This window comes from Larus michahellis, chromosome 2, assembly GCF_964199755.1.
Source record: "Larus michahellis chromosome 2, bLarMic1.1, whole genome shotgun sequence".
In the NCBI taxonomy this organism is placed as follows: Eukaryota; Metazoa; Chordata; class Aves; order Charadriiformes; family Laridae; genus Larus; species Larus michahellis.
The window spans coordinates 37,277,250-37,296,513 of record NC_133897.1 but is presented as its reverse complement, the minus strand read 5'-3'; the positions used below and the strand labels follow the sequence as shown (position 1 = coordinate 37,296,513).

At 43.2% G+C, this 19,264-nt stretch overlaps 1 protein-coding gene across 4 annotated transcripts in view; it reads right to left on the bottom strand.

The window, feature by feature from the left end:
- Positions 1–19,264, bottom strand: part of SNX10 (sorting nexin 10) — a 35,818-nt gene that overhangs the window by 15,686 nt on the left and 868 nt on the right. For 3 of the 4 annotated variants that reach the window (XM_074574896.1, XM_074574895.1, XM_074574898.1), the window contains exon 2: positions 2,860–2,915. In XM_074574896.1, coding sequence (XP_074430997.1) covers positions 2,860–2,883 — 24 coding nt within the window. In that variant the 5' untranslated portion in view covers positions 2,884–2,915. Of the gene's footprint in view, positions 1–2,859; positions 2,916–18,958; positions 19,187–19,264 lie in introns of all 4 variants that reach the window. The other variant, XM_074574897.1, reaches the window with a different exon arrangement.

Genomic DNA, 19,264 nt, shown 5'->3' with positions numbered 1-19,264 from the left:
CAGGTGGGTGTCCAGGCAGCACATCACCGAGCCCAGAGTGAAAATGATCTGCGGTACAGCAGAGCACCTCAGCAAACTGCAGCCCTCACACACAGTCAGGGTCAGCTCTGATTTGAAACACCGGGATTTCAGCAGAAGACTGGGTGGATTTTTGTTTTGTTGTTCCCCCCCCCCCTTTATTTCCTTTGTTCTGAATTTGAGTTCAGAATGAAGCAAGATGAATGTTAAGCAACAAAAAAAAAATTAAAAAAAACCAAAAATGTACAGCCTTTCTCAACATCTATGGTTACTTCCTCTATAAACATCTTGAATCCTGAAAGCCCTAATCCCAATTCCCGTTAGATTTTTTTTGCTGCTCTGGAACAGTGGCATTGCACACTTAGACCATCCCTTCTCTTTTGACCTTTAAGCCTTCTCCAGGATACAAGACCCCACTAGGACAACAATATTGATTTAATCAAAGCAGCCCTAACTGCCCAGTATAGATGCCGACAGACTGCCAGAAGAGGTGCTTATGCCTCCCCATCCCTATAAAAGTAGGCTTGTAAAGGCCAATATTCACATATAGGCTATGTTAAGGACCAAGAAGAGTTAGGTGGCAGAATATTTCTCTGGGGGACTGCTGTTGTATGCTCAGTCCACCTTGCGTTCACCATCAGAGTCGCCAGATTACAGCAGTTTTGGGTAAATAATTGCCCTTCTCCTCTGTATATACTCCCTTTGCTCCCCTCGTCTTCCTACAAAAATTAGGATACCCTCAACAGATGTGCCTATCTCGCAGTAATGCACTGTTCACCTAGGGGAGGGGAGGCTGACCTCTTCCACCCACAGCCCAGATGAAGGCTAACGTCACCTTTTGTCACAAGGCTGTGTTGCAGCCCAGCCGTACAACCGACCTGGGAAGCAGAGCCTGAAGACAGCCAAGATTTCAGGGACTTTCTACTTTCGTCATCTGCAATCCTTTTCAGCGTGTCTTCTTCCCCTCCCACTCAGTTCTGCTTGTCTTTTCCAGAATAGCAGATCTAGTTATTATGCCACATTATATATACTTTTTCTTTTGGTATCGGTATGGGGTTTGTGGTTGGTTGGTTTTTTTAATTGAGGGGCACAATACATGCATGTCTATCATGCATTCAAAAATGACATGTTTCTTGTAACACTTCAGTGCAAAAAATTCTCTCAAAACCAGAAATGGCTGCTGACAGTTCAGAGTGTCCAAGCTTGGTCATGAAGGCCTGTTGCACTGGGAACAATACGGACTCAACAGAAAGCTGCTGGAGAAAGTGGCATCACCATTTATTCCTTCTCCCTGGAAACAGCTACATTCATAAGCAAAGCATTTCCTATCCAAACTGCTAGCACTGTAGCTTTGATATGAATCACAGTAGCCATGCTAGCCCTAACATCCCATGAAGAACCTCAAACCTGCACCCACAGTAGTCGTAACGGGTACAAAAAATGGTCATCGCTACTTAACGAGCAGGAATCAGCAGAGCAGCTTCTCTGGCTGGATGTGCCTTTTAATTCCTGGCTAAAACGGCTGTGATTTCTGTGCCAGCAACTTCAGGCACGGATGGCACCGGTGGCATTTTGCTACCCCGTCCTCGAGGCTTGCAGCAGTCCAAGTAGTTAGGGTCACACAGAAATGACAAAATGGCCAAAGTGTCCCCCAAGCCCGGTTTACGGGGAGGCCATAAGGGAGCCTCGTGGTTCCAGTTCCACGCAAAGAACAGGAGCGCTGACAGCAGAGGAAAAGGGCAGCACCGAGGTCATGTAGACACAAGCACTGAAAACTGAAACGTTCCCATTTGGATTTGCCTCAAAAGGAAGAATACACCATAAAAGCAGATAAAGCAAACACAAGAAGTCTTTTTCTTTTTTTTTTTTAATTTTTTCTTCCCCCCTCCTCCTTTCTCCTGTTGGAAATATTTCTGCACAATGCAATGGATTGCTCAGAGACAAGGATAAACCAAAAGCTCTACTACATAGAATTTGAGCACAAAAACTGTTTCTGAGAAGTCTCCTTTTAACCTTTTCCTATTAGGAAAATAGGAAATCTGACATGGAAACATCTATTTTTAATATGAGGGAAAAAATCTACCACAAGGAGGACAAATAAAAATAATCTCGCATTGGATGATTATTTGCATTAATCATTCCAGCTGCATTTTAACTCCAATGCCTGTGCCCAGGACCACAGCAGGTGATAACCTCATGCTCCACGGTGCCACTGTTACACATCTGATTAGTCAATAACCCCCAAAGAGTCATTTTCCGCAAAGCTGCTGAGAAAAATAGAGTTTCCCATCAGATTGCCTATTAGTAAAAGGATCAACCACAAAGGACGTGGGGCTTTTCACGCTGGGAGTGTCGGCATCTTCGCTCCACGCACGCTGAGTAGTAAGGCTGTTAAGAGACTAACAGCTGAGACAAAATAATTTGTTGAAACTTTTGATGTTCATTGGGACTGAGCAGAAGAGAACATGCAAGTGTGATTCTTGGGGTCCGTGCATCTGGTAATCAGAGTTCAGACCCAGCTCCAGCCATTACGTCCTACAAAAAACCTGAAGACTGATGGAGACAAGACCGAAATCCAAGTCCTCTCCTGTCTCAGTGTCTGAGCCCCTTATGCACAGAGTCACTTACTCTCCTTCTCTGTAATCCAATGAATATTTGATTCTTTCATCAAACTTTAACAGAAGGAACTGGCACTACATCACTCCAGAATATTCTCTAGCCTGGCAATTAAAAGCATGAAGAATGCAACCAATCTTTCCTGGTCCACGTGAACCTTAATGAAATTCAATCCACAACCACCAAAGTAGAATCCCTTTTTATTAAAGCTTAGACGTGACTTACTTGCTTTTCATGTTTTGGCGTCATCTTCACTGGTTTGTATTAAAATAAAAATCAACCTGAAAAAAAATAAAACAAAACAGACATCAGATTGGCATTTAGTAGTTAGCTGAAGGTCATTATCACTTTTGCTAGACGTTAGTAGACAGTGGAAAGAGTCAGGCTCAGTGCCATATATATCAGAAAATATGCTTGTGTTAACTATATTGACGAATTCATTCGTTTAAAAAAAAATAAAAACCCCATTTTAGAAACACTGTGTTAGTCCCCTTCCGCGGATATTTGTTGTACGTGACAGTGCAGTGATGCCTGTCCATGTCTGGAAATCAGAGCTTTTCTTTATTGCTCCGAGAGCTGCCCCAGGGCACCCTCCCAAGTGGTCCCTGCAGCCAGCATCCCCCGTGCTCAATCACAGCCCCAGCGGTGCTGCCCCTGCCTCCCCCCCGGGCACAGGTCTGTGTGACTGCGACTGACGTCCAGGAGATGCTAAAACATCTGAGTCAGCGGAATCAAAAGCCCCTCTCAACCGTTTCTCTGAAACGGAGATAAGCAGAGAGACAAACTGTTTGGATCCTGCAGGATAGAGAAAACTCGGGCTACAATTCACAGCATCCACGGTTTTAAAAGCCTCCCTGTAGGGGAGCGTATAATTAGACCAAATCAAAACATCCCACCTATGTTTTAAACCTGGTTTTTCACTGGAAATCCTGGTAATTTTTTTTAACTACCTCAGCAGCCCCATAAACCAGTGGGTTTGCTCAGGACAGGCACCCACAGAGGAAAAGCAGGGCAGCTTTGTTAATTTGCTAGCTTACATACACATCGCCTGCTCAAAAACAACCGCCATGGGAAAAGGATTTGCAATTTGCCTTCCCCCTTTACCTCCACCACACGCCACCCGGCCACTGCCAGCAAAGACCTACACAGACCCCCAGCCACAAAAACATCCTGCCGCTTCCTCAGCTTTTAAACATCAGTCTCCTCTTCCCAAAGGGAGAGGACCCAAGCAGGATCCCTCCTTCAAGATGCCCCTGCTTACTGCAGGGGGGTTGGACTAGATGACCTTTAAAGGTCCCTTCCAACCCAACACATTTTATGATTCACCCCAGGCGTACGACACCCCGTGGTCAGGGTGGAGCAGGAGAAGCTGAGCAAAACCCTCCCGTGCATCTCTCTGGGCTGGCACCTCGGCCTTGGAAAAAAAAGGTGGATTTTGCAGCTTTTTTCGGCAATCCTCGGCAGCTGTTGTCAGCAAAGCGTTCACACATGACTAGGAAAGACACATCGCTACCTTTTTGGAGGTGGTTTGCTAAGGTTTAGTGACACAGAGCTTGGAGCAGCTCTTGTTACTATACACCTATATATTTAGGTCAAGCCCAGCTAAGGACTCCTGGAAACCCCACCCCTGCCCAATGCCTCTTCGAAACACACCTAACTTCCAAATTACAACTCCACCTATTTTAATAAAAAAGAGCACAAAGATAACCACGCGTGTATTACAACTCCACCTATTTTAATAAAAAAAAGCACAAAGATAACCACGCGTGTATTTCTTTGACCAGGAAATTATTTTGGAACAAACACATCTTTGACAAATTTCTACAGGATCAGTGATACCAAAAATAGGATACTCTGTCTCCAAGCAGAGATGTCCATACACGGGACTTCAGACATCCTGAACAGTGCCATCAGTACGGTTCCCGTCTCCATCAAGATAAGGCCACCATTTCACTTCTGCAGCTAGGATGGCACTGATAAAAGCATAGAGGAATATTGAAAAACACACTCCCAATAAATTTTCTTTTTTTTTTTTTTACTTAATATATTTATGCCTGATGGGCATATACGCTCTGGGCTGAAGGTGCAGAAGACACCTTGGACGCTTCTTGCTGCAGGGGATCAGCAGCTCTGTAAGCTTGGGGGGGGCGGGGGGGGGAGGGCAAGAATTTGGCTCATCAGTTGTAACTGCTGCTAATATAGAGGTACCTTTGGAGCTTCCCTTTTGGGGGAGATAAATGGCTTTTACCTATCAGAGAGAGCGCAAGCCCACACCACTGAAAACACCGTGCAGGGCTTGGGCTGTTAGGATTCTGTCAGCTATCTGTCCCCATTGGGTGCAGTTGTAAGCCTATCTATATAGTTTTGGTGTTTCCCCCCCCCCACTCCCTGCCTCATTCTGCTCTGGTTGAACGTGTTGTGTTTATTTTAAAAATGGCATTTCAATAATTTATTCACACCCCCCCCCCCAGTTCTTCATTCCATCATATTCTGCAGCTTCTTTCTCTCCTCTCTTTTAACTGATTTAAAGTAAGAGATTATGCAAGCCCAAAATACCTCATTCCTGACGCTGCTGGTGAATGACAAGGCTGCAGTAACACACTGCATTTTGTCATCTGTTTTTCTAATGACCAAGTTACATGCTGGTGCAGGTTAGAAAGATCAGTTTAAACTCCAAACAGCCCTGGCAATTTTAAATATTTAATGACTAAAATGAATATTTCAGCACAAAAACCTGACCTAAAATATTTAAAATACATTGTTTTCTCATTAAGTAACTTAAAAAAAAAAAACAACCAAAAAACCCCAAAAAAACCCCAAAACGAAATGGAAGCCCACCAAAACTACCTTTTCCACTGACTCCAGCAAGCCCAAGATCACCCCAGTCACCGCAGTGGCTGCAGCCACTTGCAAACATACTAAATGCAGTATTCCGTCTGGCAGAAAGACCTACATTTTGTGACTTCTTTAACACATGCAGAAGCCAGTGAAGCAGAACAGTTTAACTGTCTGCTTAAGAAGATGCCGTTTTATCTTTAGAAAAACCCTACCCAAAATACCGGTGACGGAGAAAAGCAGCCTTCAGAAGACAAACAGAAGGTTGCTGGTCTTTTTACTCTTAAAAAAAAATAAATAAAATTCCATTGACAGAGAAGTGAACCAGTGCTGGGAAAAAGAATCAAAAAAGGCAGTGGTAGATCTGTAGTTTTGATAAGATGCTTTCTACTGAGACTAGGAAAAAGCCCCGTCGCTTTGATAATAGATCAGAAGCAGAACGAAAACTTACTCAGTCTGAAGACTTTTTTTTATTATTAGTTTCATATACTTAATATAACACCTGTTCCTTGCAGTACATGTTTCTGACAGTTCTTAATTGCATAACCAACAAAACCACCAGGGAACAGCTCCACAACTGCCAACAACAACAACCCAAAGCAAAAAGATTACGTAGGATGACTTGCCATACTTCCTGTAGCCTTAAAAAAAAAAAATTGGGGGGAGGAAACAACCAAATCCAAGTACTGCGGTGCTTTTCTTAGGCATAAGAGAAAAATACTATTAAGTACTATGTTTTATTTCAGAGTTTATTTTATATTTTAACACCTAAATTGAAACAGATTATTTAACATTACTAGGAGTATATCTTTTTATCATGCAAATGGACTGCTCTTAAAAGAGGAAGTAACTTCTCCCCTACATTCCCAAACTGAAAGATGAAAAGTCAAGCAGTATCACAGACAAAACCCATGACAACTTGCTGTAACAACAGCACAAACACACACGAGCCCTCCCAGACACCCCACCAATCGCTGTGTTTAGTTGCACTGAAATTTGATGATTTCCCTCATTGCTGGGCAGTGGCCTACGCGATGTCCTTGTCTGCTCCGGGAGCACTCACAGATTCCACGTGGCCAGAGTTTCCCCTCAAGCAATAAAAGTTGATCTGCAGCTCAAGAATTATCCATGCACCCGCCTTTGGTCATTTCTAAACATACAGCTAAACAACCACCTTTGAGCTTTAATGGGGAAAGAGTGATTTATTTTTAGAGCTTAGTGATGATTGAAAGTCCTATCCAGTCACAAGCAAAGTCCTCAGCTGCACTTTCAAGGTTGTTCCCATCATCAGTATCAAATGAAACTTTCGTTCAGGCCTTCAATGTGACCAAGAGAGAGAGATCACAAACCTCTAAATACTTGAACGTCTTCCCTGCATTTTGTTTTGCTTACCTTAACACTCATTTAAAAAAAAAAGTTATAAGAATTTTAATCTACAGCCTGTAGAAAGTTCAGCTGCATCAGTACACATAGTTCACTGATGCAGAACATGCCTCCATGCACCCGACTGCACCACGTTCCTGAAGGGCAAGCCATCCATATGGATTTGCAAGGAAAATACACATGCAGGGGGCAACTGTGGGAGAGGGACGATGTGAAGAATAGAGCTGTAGTAAAAGAAGATGCTAGATCTAGAGAGTTTAAAAAAAAAAAAAGGACTATCATAAAATCAATAATCCCATACTAGAACATAAGTAGTACTTAGATTTGGGATAGGATAATGCAAATTTTCTTTGGGGAGCATTTATTGTATTTGCAGGAGCCTCAGGTTCTAGACTAATTCTGAAAGGTCAGTCACTGGCAGGGAAAGTCACTGCTGGGGAAAGAGCATCTCCTGCAACTCCTGCACGGAGCAAAGGACCCAAGAGACACCTGTGCCACCGCTGCTGCAAGTGAGCAGGAAATGGAGGAGCTAAATCCCCACTGCGTACTAACTCACAGCTAGCAAGAAGCACGGATGAAATATTATTACAGGTTGCAAATGAAAGGATTACAAGTGGCAGAAAGCAATGTTAACTTGTTTATGGAACAAAACTGCCTGAAATCATAAGACCAGCCATACTGTATATATCAATGGAATGGTCCATCTAGTCCAGTAGTGACTTAGAGGGTGACTCATACTGGAACTGCAGAGTATAAAAAACAGGCAACATTTTGAGCACTTATTCCCCAGTTTTGAAGAAAATAACGTGAAGACTATACATAGGTAGCATACATTTATACATATAAAACATACCATTCTGTGATGCCAAACTGACCACATCATAACATAGCCTGGCATTTACAGGAATTGGGTACATGGCCATCACAGAACTACTGCTCTTGTTGATAGGAAAAATCTTATTCAAATGCTGTTCCCCAAAGCAGGGACTTCCACTCAAGCCAGAGTAATTCAGCCTCAGTATAAACAGATGCCTTCTACATCACCTGGTCCACCTTAACACCTGGGGTCAGCAAATCACAATAAGGGTCTGCTCGTCAACAGTGAAAAAAAAATATGAAAGACATCAGCATTTTTGTCTAAGCTCTGCACAGCACTCAGGTGGTCTGCAGACTGCTCACTGAAGCCAACAAAATAAAGCACGCCTCAAGCAAATCCATCTCACTTTCCAGGCTCAAGGTACCCATGCCATCGGTGTTGTATTGCAGCAGCAGCAGAATTGCTTTGTTGCTGAGCAGGAAACAAGCACACCCTTTAAATTGCCTTTACAGGAACAAGAGCTTTCCAAACCACTGTCAGAATTCACACAACCTTTCCCTCCAACCACAGCGCTATGTAGAAACTCACTGCCAAAAATCATGCCTTTGCAGCTGCAGGTGATATTCTGACTTCAGCCACCACTGCCAAGATGCTTAGGTAACTACTCTCTTCCTACAGGATTTCACACCATTTGGTTGCTAAATGCTTGTTTATGGCCACCAGGTATAAGACGTCTCCTCTATAAACACTCTGTTACCATTTTTCCCCCAGTCAGCCATGCCCTTGTGTTGCAATCTTCCTAGCTATTAAAATCAGTTTTATCAAGAGAATGAATTTGGTCCATTTAAAAAAAAAAAAACCACAACAAATACACAGCACAAACCTATCAAAGAAATCTTCATTCATTTCAGAGAAACCTGAGAATCAAAAAATTAACCAAACATACGAACTCCCCTCTCCCCTCCACAATAAATACATTACGTGGATTACAGTGTCGGGTATGAATCACAGATTTCCAGTTACAGTGGTATTATACCACACTTGGAATTGCCTCAAGTTAATACCATGTTGCAGGACAGCAGGATGACTCACAGGCCAAACCTCTTTGAAATCTCTAAAAGCCTAAAGATAAACAAGGAAGAAGTACTAAGAAATCCATTCACAGTAGGAGAGAGGATCAGATAGGGGTTTTTTTGGGTTTCTTTTTGGTTTTTTTCCCCTCCAGTCTCAAATTGCAGACGTATACTCAACCAAAGGACTTCACGTATATTCTGCAGTTTCGGTGGGTTGCTGATGCCAGAGCAGCTATTACTTTGGTCTTCCTCGCATCAGAAAATACCAGTAAGGCTAACACTAGCAGCTTGGGCTTTTAGGCAATGGCTAGAAAACGGTAATTGTGGATCAAGACACTGAAAGAACAGTACATGCTGGTCTTCGTCATGGTAATTATTTATTACTCAGGGCTGACGCTTGCCACAGCTTCTGCAGACAACCTGGGGACCCCTCAAAAGTCTCACTCAGCTCTGGCTCCTGCGTTCTCCAGGCAGCCTGTCAAGCTGGTCTGCCACATGAGCCTGCTTTTGCTACTCTTTCCAAATATTACAGTGTATAATAGGTAGCTTAAACTACACTAAATGATTTCCTACCATGAATAATTGCAGGTTTTGTTGCTAGGGCATTTTCAGAAGGCTGACAAAAAGATGAGGCAGCCTTTAAAGGGAAGCACTGGTGACCTCCAAGGTGAAGTCCCAGTAAGCATGCTTGCTCCAGAGAACTTCTGAGATCCCTTGAGCTAGGAGAAACCAATTTCAGAAGCAGCAGCAACCTTAGCAATCTGGCAAATTCAATCACCTTTCAACTACAGCCGTACTCAACTTGGAAAATACTGGATAAGCACGAGACTTCTTACAGATATGTACACAAACAGGGCACACCACTGGCAGTAAAAATACATTTGAAAACAAAAGGGAAAGAAGCAAGTAATTTCCAGGCTAAAACCACTTGCTGACATAGTACCCAAGTACTCTCCAAGTCAAAGTTCTGTTCGGTCACAAAAGTGATGAGTGAAGACACACATGTTGTGCGCGCACAAGCCATACGCAGATCTCATTAGATACACCAACGAGAGCCGGCAGTGCAAGAATCGCCCACAGACAGATAAGCCACCCCTAGATATTTTTATATGATGCCAGTTACACACAACACATCAGACAGCCGTTACTTTTACAAGGTGGATTACAAACCAAGAAGAAAGGATTTGTAAATAGAGACTTTAGTATCAGCATTTCAGAACACCGATTAAAATCCTAAGGAAAATCTTAAATGCTGCTTCTGAAGGAGAAGCATTTATGTTCAGAGGGTGTATGTTTTTCTTTCTTCCAAAACTTTGTGTTTCTTACAGGAATTGAGTATTTCATTGCATTAAATCAAATTAAGTTGCCCTAAAAACATGATCTTCCCCAAGGTATCTCTCTGCAATAAATAACTTTTACTTATCACGAGAAGAGAAGGGCTGATGGCAGCTGCATCTCTGCTGCTGAGTAAGCACAGCAAAAGTCAGCAAATGCCATGCAGCCTTCTTGCACCATTTCTCTCTCAGTCTCTCAAATGCAGAGGCTGACATCACCCGACCCTTTCCTTCCCAACTCACCCCCTGCCAACATTTTGAGTCACATGCCAGAAATTTCTCATTTTTATTTTTTTTTTTGCTCATTTCAAACTCTTTCAATTTATGATACGATTTTTCTCTGCTGCTTGAATTGCTGTTACTTAGCACTGCGCGGTTTAGCTTGGCTTTCTTCCTGCTGCGGATTTCCTTATTCTACCCAAAACAGCTATTTTTGGTGACGTGCCACCTGGTCCCATCTAGGAAGCACCGGTGCTTGGTCTTGTACCGAGAGGGGAAAGTGAAGCAAAAGAGATAGTCTTGGCCATAACCACAGAATTAGAAGTCCCAGTCTCATGATGTGCATCTGAGGAGATGGCTGGGAAAGACCGAGCACCAATACAGTCAAAAATGAAATGAATAGTTAAGTAATAATGTCCTGAGACAGATCGATCCTCAACAGTTTCTATAACTGCACCTCAAACAGTGCAGAAGACAGAAAATACTGCAGTCAACACAGCGCGCTCACCACGCGTTTTCATAGAATACCAGGTTGGAAGCGACCTCAAGGATCATCTGGTCCATCCTATCCTGGCAAAGGCACAGTGCAGACAAGACGGCCCAGCACCCTGTCCAGATGAATCTTAAAAGTGTCCAGTAATGGTAAATCCACCACTTCCCTGGGGAGATGAGTCCAATGGCTGATTGTTCTCGTTGTGAAAAGTTTTTCTCTTGTGCCCAACCAGAGTTTCCCCAGGAGCAACTTGTACCCACTGCCCCTTGTCTTTTCCATGTGACTCCTTGTAAAAATGGAGTCTCCATCTTCTTTGAAGCCACTCTTTAAATACTGAACATGGTGATAAGTTCTCCCCTAAGCCTTCTTTTCTCAAGGCTGAACAAACTCAAAACCCCATTTTGATCAACTCTGTTCAAACTGAGTCGTGTTTCTTGGGTCTTTTAAGTTGACCAAGCCCATGAGGGATCATTACAATGGTCCAGCTGGATCAGGTGTCCAGTCCAGTCTCTCACACAAAGGCAATTCACTCTTCAGGTTCTCTTCCCCTGAAGAATGCATCAGATTTCCCATCATTACTACAACATGTTAATCTGTGTAGCTGCACCCATATATTGGACTAGTTCATGAGTTGCATCTATCAACAGCTTAATTACCATTTAAGAAGGCATTAACAGTGAATTCAACTGGGCAGCTTGCTTGTTCAACGGGCTTTGTTCTCTTTCTGAGCTTGCCTGTGACAGTGGCATGAAAACAATATTTTGGAAGTAAATAGCTTCTAAATTAAAGCAGACAATTCTGAGAAACAAACAGCATTTGGCAGGAGGAACTTTCCATGAGACTGACCAATAAGACAATCAGACTGAAAATCAGTGATTTATCCATATCCCTTGGATTTTCTACTTCTCGTTTCTTTTGTGCTCACTAAATGTTAAGATGTGATTTTGGTTACTTTCACTCCAATTATGGACCCCCACTGCTGCACCATAACTTCATAAGACTGGCATCAGTCCTTGGCCAACTCTCAGCACAGGAGGTAGTTTGCCGGTATGGAAAACTCCTTTCAGAAGTTGTGAGAGAACAGCAGGAGATGTGACAAACACACAAAAATGCGAGGAAGAAAAGAAAAGCAGCACTTGGGTTTGACTGCTCTGCCCTCACAGCCAAGTCAAAAGAGTCGCCGGCAAGCCTGGAACAAACACTGGCTCAAGGTCAAGCAGTAAGAGGAGCTAAAGTAGAAAACTTCATGCCTGCAGGACAAATACAGCCCACAGCTCGCTTTCCCAGTGCCCAAACCCACGTGATATTTTTCCAACAATGAATTCAAGAAGACCACTAAGTGGCCTGAAGAACTATTTCTAACTTCAGCAGGAGAAAGACTTCCCACTCACGGAGCAGGCCTAATGAACAGAATGCACAGATTTAAATTCATTATAAACCTGGTCAGTTCACATTGTATTACAAGCCTATAGGAAAACAATGGACTGAGATGAAACTGGTTTGTGTTGTTTAAATAAGGCTTATTGCAGGTTTACTTAAATGTTTACTTGAGGCAAAAAAAAAAAAAGCACAATGCAGTCTTTAAACAGAATGTCAACTTGCATAGCCACGCCTTTAGCTAAACCAGTTGAAACCTACACATTATATATGGATGTATTTGAAATCCTACTTTGTGGTCCTACAGGCAAATCCATAATAAATGTCTATCATTTGTCTGCTGGGACCTGACAACCACCAAGAGATGTTCTCCAGCTCTACCATTTTGCAGATACACAACGATGCTGCAGGGACAATGGCTTTCCAGCCCAGGGCTACACACCCATCTCAGAACCAAACTGCAATCAAGGCAACACAGAGAAATGAGCGTCCCAGGTGAGGCAGGAGCAGAAGGTACCAGTTACCGCACATCCCCAGCGGCTGGAAACCCACAGAAGAAAGCCTCACTGCCGGTATCCAGCCTATGTGGTCACTGCCAGTAACTTTTCTGCAGAACTGATGCAATTGGGTTTCTATAGCCAATGGGGATGGAAGCAACCATTACTGGCAATGTGTTCCACTTTATAGGTGAGTTTCAAATCCTACAGCACTTTATATACAGGCAACTGCTTTACATACTTGGAAAGCACTCTATAAACATAGTGTTGTCCTTGACATGGTCTGTTTTATTGGTCTAGCAGGAGAACAGGAAGGAGAATGGTTGTCATCTTGCTCCAAAACAACACAGTTTTTGGAGCTGTAAGAGCTAGCTATTAACTGACTGCTGAAAACCAGAATTTTATCTGTATTAAAGAAAGAATAAGGCTGTTTGAGGTCTGAAAGTTATCTAGTCTAGCTGAGCTTATGGGGAAAAGACAGTGCTCCTTAGAATTAAGCTTTACTAGAAGTCTAGTCAATGGGTAATCATTTACGCCAAACCAAATTATTTTCCACACTGCCAACAGACATATTTCAGATGCCTAGGACAAGTCAATTACCACCCAAGGTTAGAGGGACGGAAGCTCTAGTGATCCTCAGGTGGACAAAAGTAATTCCGCAGTGTTCAGAAACACACTAGTGGTCATCACTATCATGGTCCAAGAGCAAGGCAAGACAGTGCTGTAAGCAGAGATGGTGCCTTTTATGACAGATTACAAGTATAGTTGAGAAAAGAAATGAGCTCTCAGGTTCACAAGCCCTTCTTCAATAAACTTCAGGGGCTGTACATCCCAAAGCTGTATTTTTTTCCAAGAAGACTCGTTACTCTTATTAAAAGATATTTAACATGCAAAACTTGCCTTGGAAAGAGATCTCTCGCTCTGAAGAGCCTAGAGGGATTGGAAGAATCATTGCTTATACCCATTTCCTACAGTACAGCATACTATTTTTCAAACCTTGTATTTAAATTCAAATATATAATGGCAAAGAGAAGGTAAAAATCTGTATGTTGACTGAAGCCTGAGGAGTACCTTTATGTTTTCTTAAAAATAGTCCACAGTACTCCAAATTCTCTTTACAGTTACCTTGCATTAGTTAGAAGGCTTGGTGCAGGTACTGAAGGGTAGCTTTCCCGAGAAAGTCAAGATGCCTCCTTTGCAAACTGACCTGAACCATTAACACCTACTTACCAGGGTTTGCATTAAATCCCTGCGATTCATCTGTGCAAAGCTCACTGGGAGACCCCAGCTGGGGGAGAATCTTGCATCTCTACTTTAAGATTTAGCCTTGGACTACACATCTAGTCTAGACAACCTTTTCCTGGCCAGCAGGTCAATCAGATCTTCCTTCCAAATCTACCTGCAACGATGAGTGAAATAGCAGTCAGGAAGCTTCCTTGCAGACAAGCAGATTAGGAAGGCTTCGTTTCTGTGCAAGTAATTATGCATTTCAAACAGTTCTTCATAAAATCCCCAAGGGGACATTCTGGCTACAAACCCGCTCTAATTCTTGGATCTTACTGCCCAAACCAAATTTCGTGCCCTGAGAGGTAGAGGGACTGTTTAAGCGAGCCACCTGGCCGCCCTCCCCATCACCTTCACAGGAACCCCCACCTTCATCTCCCCCAGAGACAGGGAGACAAGGGGTTTTATCTCATCTGGAATGAGTGATTTGCCTTCCTGTCACCCCAACAACCCTTTTGATTCAACTCCAAATAGTCATACCTCAACCAGTCTTCACCCTGAGCAGACAGACGTTACGAATGCTACGTAGTCATGAGTTCTTGGGGAGCAGACCGACTGGTGTCACAGCTATTAAACGCTGGTCTGGTTGTTTCACATGTCTGAAGACATGTGAGGGTATTCTTGGGCCATGTTCCTCTACACCATGAAAAACAAGGCTACTACATTTAGCTGTTCTCAAAGCAAGCATGATTGCAATGACACGCTGCGCCAATGTGACTATTTATACATGCGAATGCCCAGCATGTCATAGGCTCTGGCATTATCAAAATGCCCTCCAGTGCCCGAGACTCACAGCTATTTCCCTTCTCCCTGTAAACACTCTACTTACCACCCTGCCTTTTCATGCCTCATTAATAGAAATTCATTTCTTCTGGGAAAAGGCACATCACTCTTGGGAAAACAAAGCCTTCCCCCTCTGGGGAGACAGCTGAAGATCTCATTAAAACGGATACTGAAGTTATGACTAATTTAAAACCACACATCACCATTATGCAATTAAACCAATGAGGCTATTAGAAGGCACAAAGTTATAACCTGGTGACTGTTGTACACATGGAGCAAGGTAGGTGAGCAGATAGGGCTTCCCTGAGGGAAAGGTGGGGCAGGAACCTGAACTTGAAGGATGTGTTGGCAGCGCACACACACACACACGGAGGTCAGGGCGTATTACTCATTGTCAGCTTCAAAGTAAAACAGATGCTTTGTTGCAGGAGCAACACATCCATTTTGCTTTGAGGCATGGCATACCTATAAGTGAGTTTATCCTCATAGACAACTCTGGTAGAGAGGAAAGGGAGAGGAAGAAGTAATTTTCTTAAGCCACAAATCCTTTAATACCAAGAAACATTAAAGCAGGCGTGGAAAGCAAATGGCATTCTCCCTCTTTTTTTTTTTTTTTTTTTTTACAGTCAAGAGTTACTGGAGAGAAGATCCATAACAAAGACATCATTGGTTTATTTGCTTTTAAACAAATGTAACTCAATGGTATGCATCCTCCTGAACAACTCTGCGGCAACCAACAACGTCAATCACGTGAAGATGCTGGAGCAAAGGGAAACTCCTTTCAAACTGATCAACTCCTTCCTTTTGGGCCAGGCCCATAGGTTGATGACGAGTTGTAAAGGCTTTTGCAGGGTTCATATGTATCGATCAATTCCTGTGGTACTGGGAGACATTTTGAAATAACTCCTGCTGCAGCATCAGCAAGGCAGCATGTATATAATATTCCCAACAAAGTCCAAAAGGAAACTGGTTTCTGGTCCCAGAAGCCCCAAAGGCATTTCAGGATTCTATGAAGACATATCACTAATTAGACCTCAAGAAGAGAAATACTATTTTGAAGTTCTCCAAGTCAGAAGAGGATCATTTGGAGGAATACAGTGGGAAATGCAGGACCATCTGCAATTATGTTATTGGATTACGTTTTGCTAAATCTCCCACTGATCCTATCCTGAAGAAATCTGGACAAATAGGATTCAGATAGCTAAACATAAGCATTCAGTGTCTTTGTGGATGTTCGCAAGGTGTCCTACTTACTCTGCAACTGCTGCCCAAGAAGAAGGTGGATCAACTGTAGGTCATGTGTCATGATGCCAACCTCATACAGATGTCCTGGATCCCCTTGGACAGCCCCCTTGACAGGCACTGGTCACCCGCATCCAGGCAACCAACGCACGCCCAAGCTGTACTGCACAGAGATTTAGCAAGGAATGCTACAAATAAACAGATCTAGAGCCAAAATACGATGCCTCAGACTTGCGCATGTAGTTCCCTGTAGTCAACAGGCAGCTACAGCATGATTTGCTTCTCTGTCCCAAGAGTTATCCTGCCAAGAAGCCAAGAAATTCCTGTAGGACACATAGCTGCCTGTTCCTCTTAGTATTTTTAGTATCAGAAGAATAAAAAAGTTTTTTTTTTTTTGAGATAATAAAAAGATACAAACATTTAACAAGGAAAAAGAAAAAAACCCCACAATATCTTAAATTAATCAGATCTCTTCTACTTCTCTACTTACAAAAGCCAAAAGCGTACTAGACACCAGATGCATGGAAATAAGATCCACATGATACATTGCAGAGATATGATACACCTAATTTGTCACCTGTCCCGTCCTACCTACTCACTCCCAGGAAGCAAGGAACACCTCCAGCAGTCCATGCTGCTGAGCAAATGCTCGCAGCCTTTTTACTTTGGGATTTGTTGTTGGGGTTTTTGTTGTTTTGGTTTTTTTAAATCAGCCTGCCAGATAAGTGTTTCCTTCTTTCCTGTGGAGAAGTTAAAAAAATTCTATTAGAAGAGCAGAGAAAGGTTCTGTTGTCTGAAATGATGGTGATGGAACAAAAATTGATTAACATAGTGCTTCAAGACTGATTCAGTCCTTTACAGCCAGAAGGGCCCAACTTCTGTATCAATATTCTCGACAGCATCTTTCGCTCCCCAGTACCAGGGAGAGGGGAACACCACACTGAAGCACGTTTGGTACCAGCAGGTGCAGCCCCTCGGGCCAAAGGGAGCACTGCTCTCCACCGAAGGGATGGAGGGGAACACCAAGGAGAGGTGCTCTAGGGTAACTTACCTAGGAACAGATGCAGGAAGCTTCAAATTACTGACTGCCACGACCCTCTCTGGGTGGGAAAAGCTATTTTGTAAAAGATTCATGTGCAGCAGCAGCAGTATGAGCTCTGCAAAAAAAATTCTGGGAATGTAGCCTTCACCCTTAGGATGCTCTGGTCCTCATCCGTTCATTGCTCCTACCCTACATCAGTCACATCACCCGTCCTGGCAAGATGGTGGCGGTTTGCCCAGAGATGCCACATCACAACATGTTTACCAACTGCTGGCTTGATTTAATGCTCCACCTCCTCTTACGCCTGAGAATTACTCAGCTTAACCCAAATCCCCAGCACGTTTTGCTCCGTGCGGTACTGTGCTCAGGAAGGGAAATCCCGGGACACTCGGAGCCTGCAGCACAGCATGGCTCATGTCCGACCCACGATGCATCTACACTAAAAGCATGGCAGCAAGCACAGAGGAAGCTTAAGCAGCTACAGCAGGGCTGGTGAAAGGTGCTGCCTTGAGAATAGCTGTTCTTCAGGAGCCAAGGTGGAAAAACACGTCCGAAAACAACTCCGAAACGTATGAAAAGATGATAGGGTTTGAAGGGTAAAGGCAGTGTTTACCCAGCTCTGCCTGCAAGGCAGGGAACGAGGGAAAACCAGAGAAGTGGAAGTCCATTCAGATAGGATCTGGGTGATACTTCATGAAACACAGCAACACAGAGTTGGGATGCTACTCCAGCTTTCTACACGGCTACCCCTGACTGACTGTACCATAAACATATCTTGAAAGAAAAAAAGGAAAAAAACAAAGCAAACAAAACAAAACAAACCCCCCCACCAAACCTGCATCATGCAAATAAATTACTGTCTTTTTCAAATATAAAAACTATTGCAGCAGATTCAATCACAAAACAGCTAATTTTAGGAAAGAGCACCTGCAAGCTGGCAACTGCTGTTTGTTTTGCAATGGTATTAGAAGCACAAATCCTTAATCCCAGTAGCTCAGCTGATAGCAGTTAACCGCAGTTAAAGTACAGAGACATAAATGAAAGAGGAACCATGACACCAATATAATTTATAGTGGATTTGACATTTACATGAACATTTGAAGGTACTTGATTAAGCAATTATTTCTGTCTATGTTCACAAATAGCGCCTCTAGGACCAAGAACTGCCTTTTTGCCTATATTTGCACAGCTCCTACCATGGGGCAAAAGTAACTGGATGAGGCTTCTAGGTGCAACTGGCTTTTAATTACACTATATCATTGGAGTGATTATGCTGTTAGGACCTTCGCAATAATATTTTTCAGAATGTTTTTCTACTTTAAAAAAACCTTAAAAGTAATTATTTTGCAAATAAAATTTAAAATTATAGTAATCAAAGCTTACATGTGTTATAAGACCTTAAAAGTATGTGAATATGGGCATGGTGCACCAATGCAAGTTCTTTAAATTGAAATCCATTATAACGTAAATACTTCTTAGATTCAATACAAAATACACATAAGAACCAAGACACCTCTGGATTTCAAGTCAAGCATTATAAACATAGCATAATACCCTAGGCTGAAGTAGGCATAAATACTATTTTCATCTTCTACACAAAGAAAACATCAGTATTTCCATTTTTCTAACGGGAGTCCAGTTTGTGTTGTTCAGGAAAGCTCTGCCTTGCATTACTTTTGGTTTCAGTTTTCCCTAGCAGGAATAGGAAGCCCATCCTCTTCACTTGAGCTACTTCCTGTCAACGTGAGAAGCAGAGTGGAAAATTAAAACCCAAACTGCTGTTTTCCCTGGGCAATGGGTGATATGGGCGTGTGCCAGGTGGGACCTCCAAAGAGGCCTCCGAAGGCACCCGAGCTGGCCAGACCTCGATCCTCAGCAGCCTGGCTCCACACTTCCACCTGCCTTTACCTTCTCACCACCACTTGCAGAATTAGGCAATATTTACCTAAAATTGCCACATCCTGGAAGGAAGGGGCTGTGGGAACACCCAGCCCACGGGGCTGATCCGATGGCGACTGTGTGTCTCCACGGGGCGATCCCAACGGGTGGGTACCAGACGAGAAGCTAAGACGGGCGTTTCGAGGAAGAGCACGGGCAGCTGCCTGCATCCCTCTCTGCCTGAGTCCAGTCTGCAGCCCAAGGCAACGCCAGCAACACAATCACTGGAGCTTTCCTTTGGTTTATAAATCAATTAGTTTTAAGCACATAGTGTGTTTTCATACGGTTTCCTCATATGCAGGCCCAAAATGCT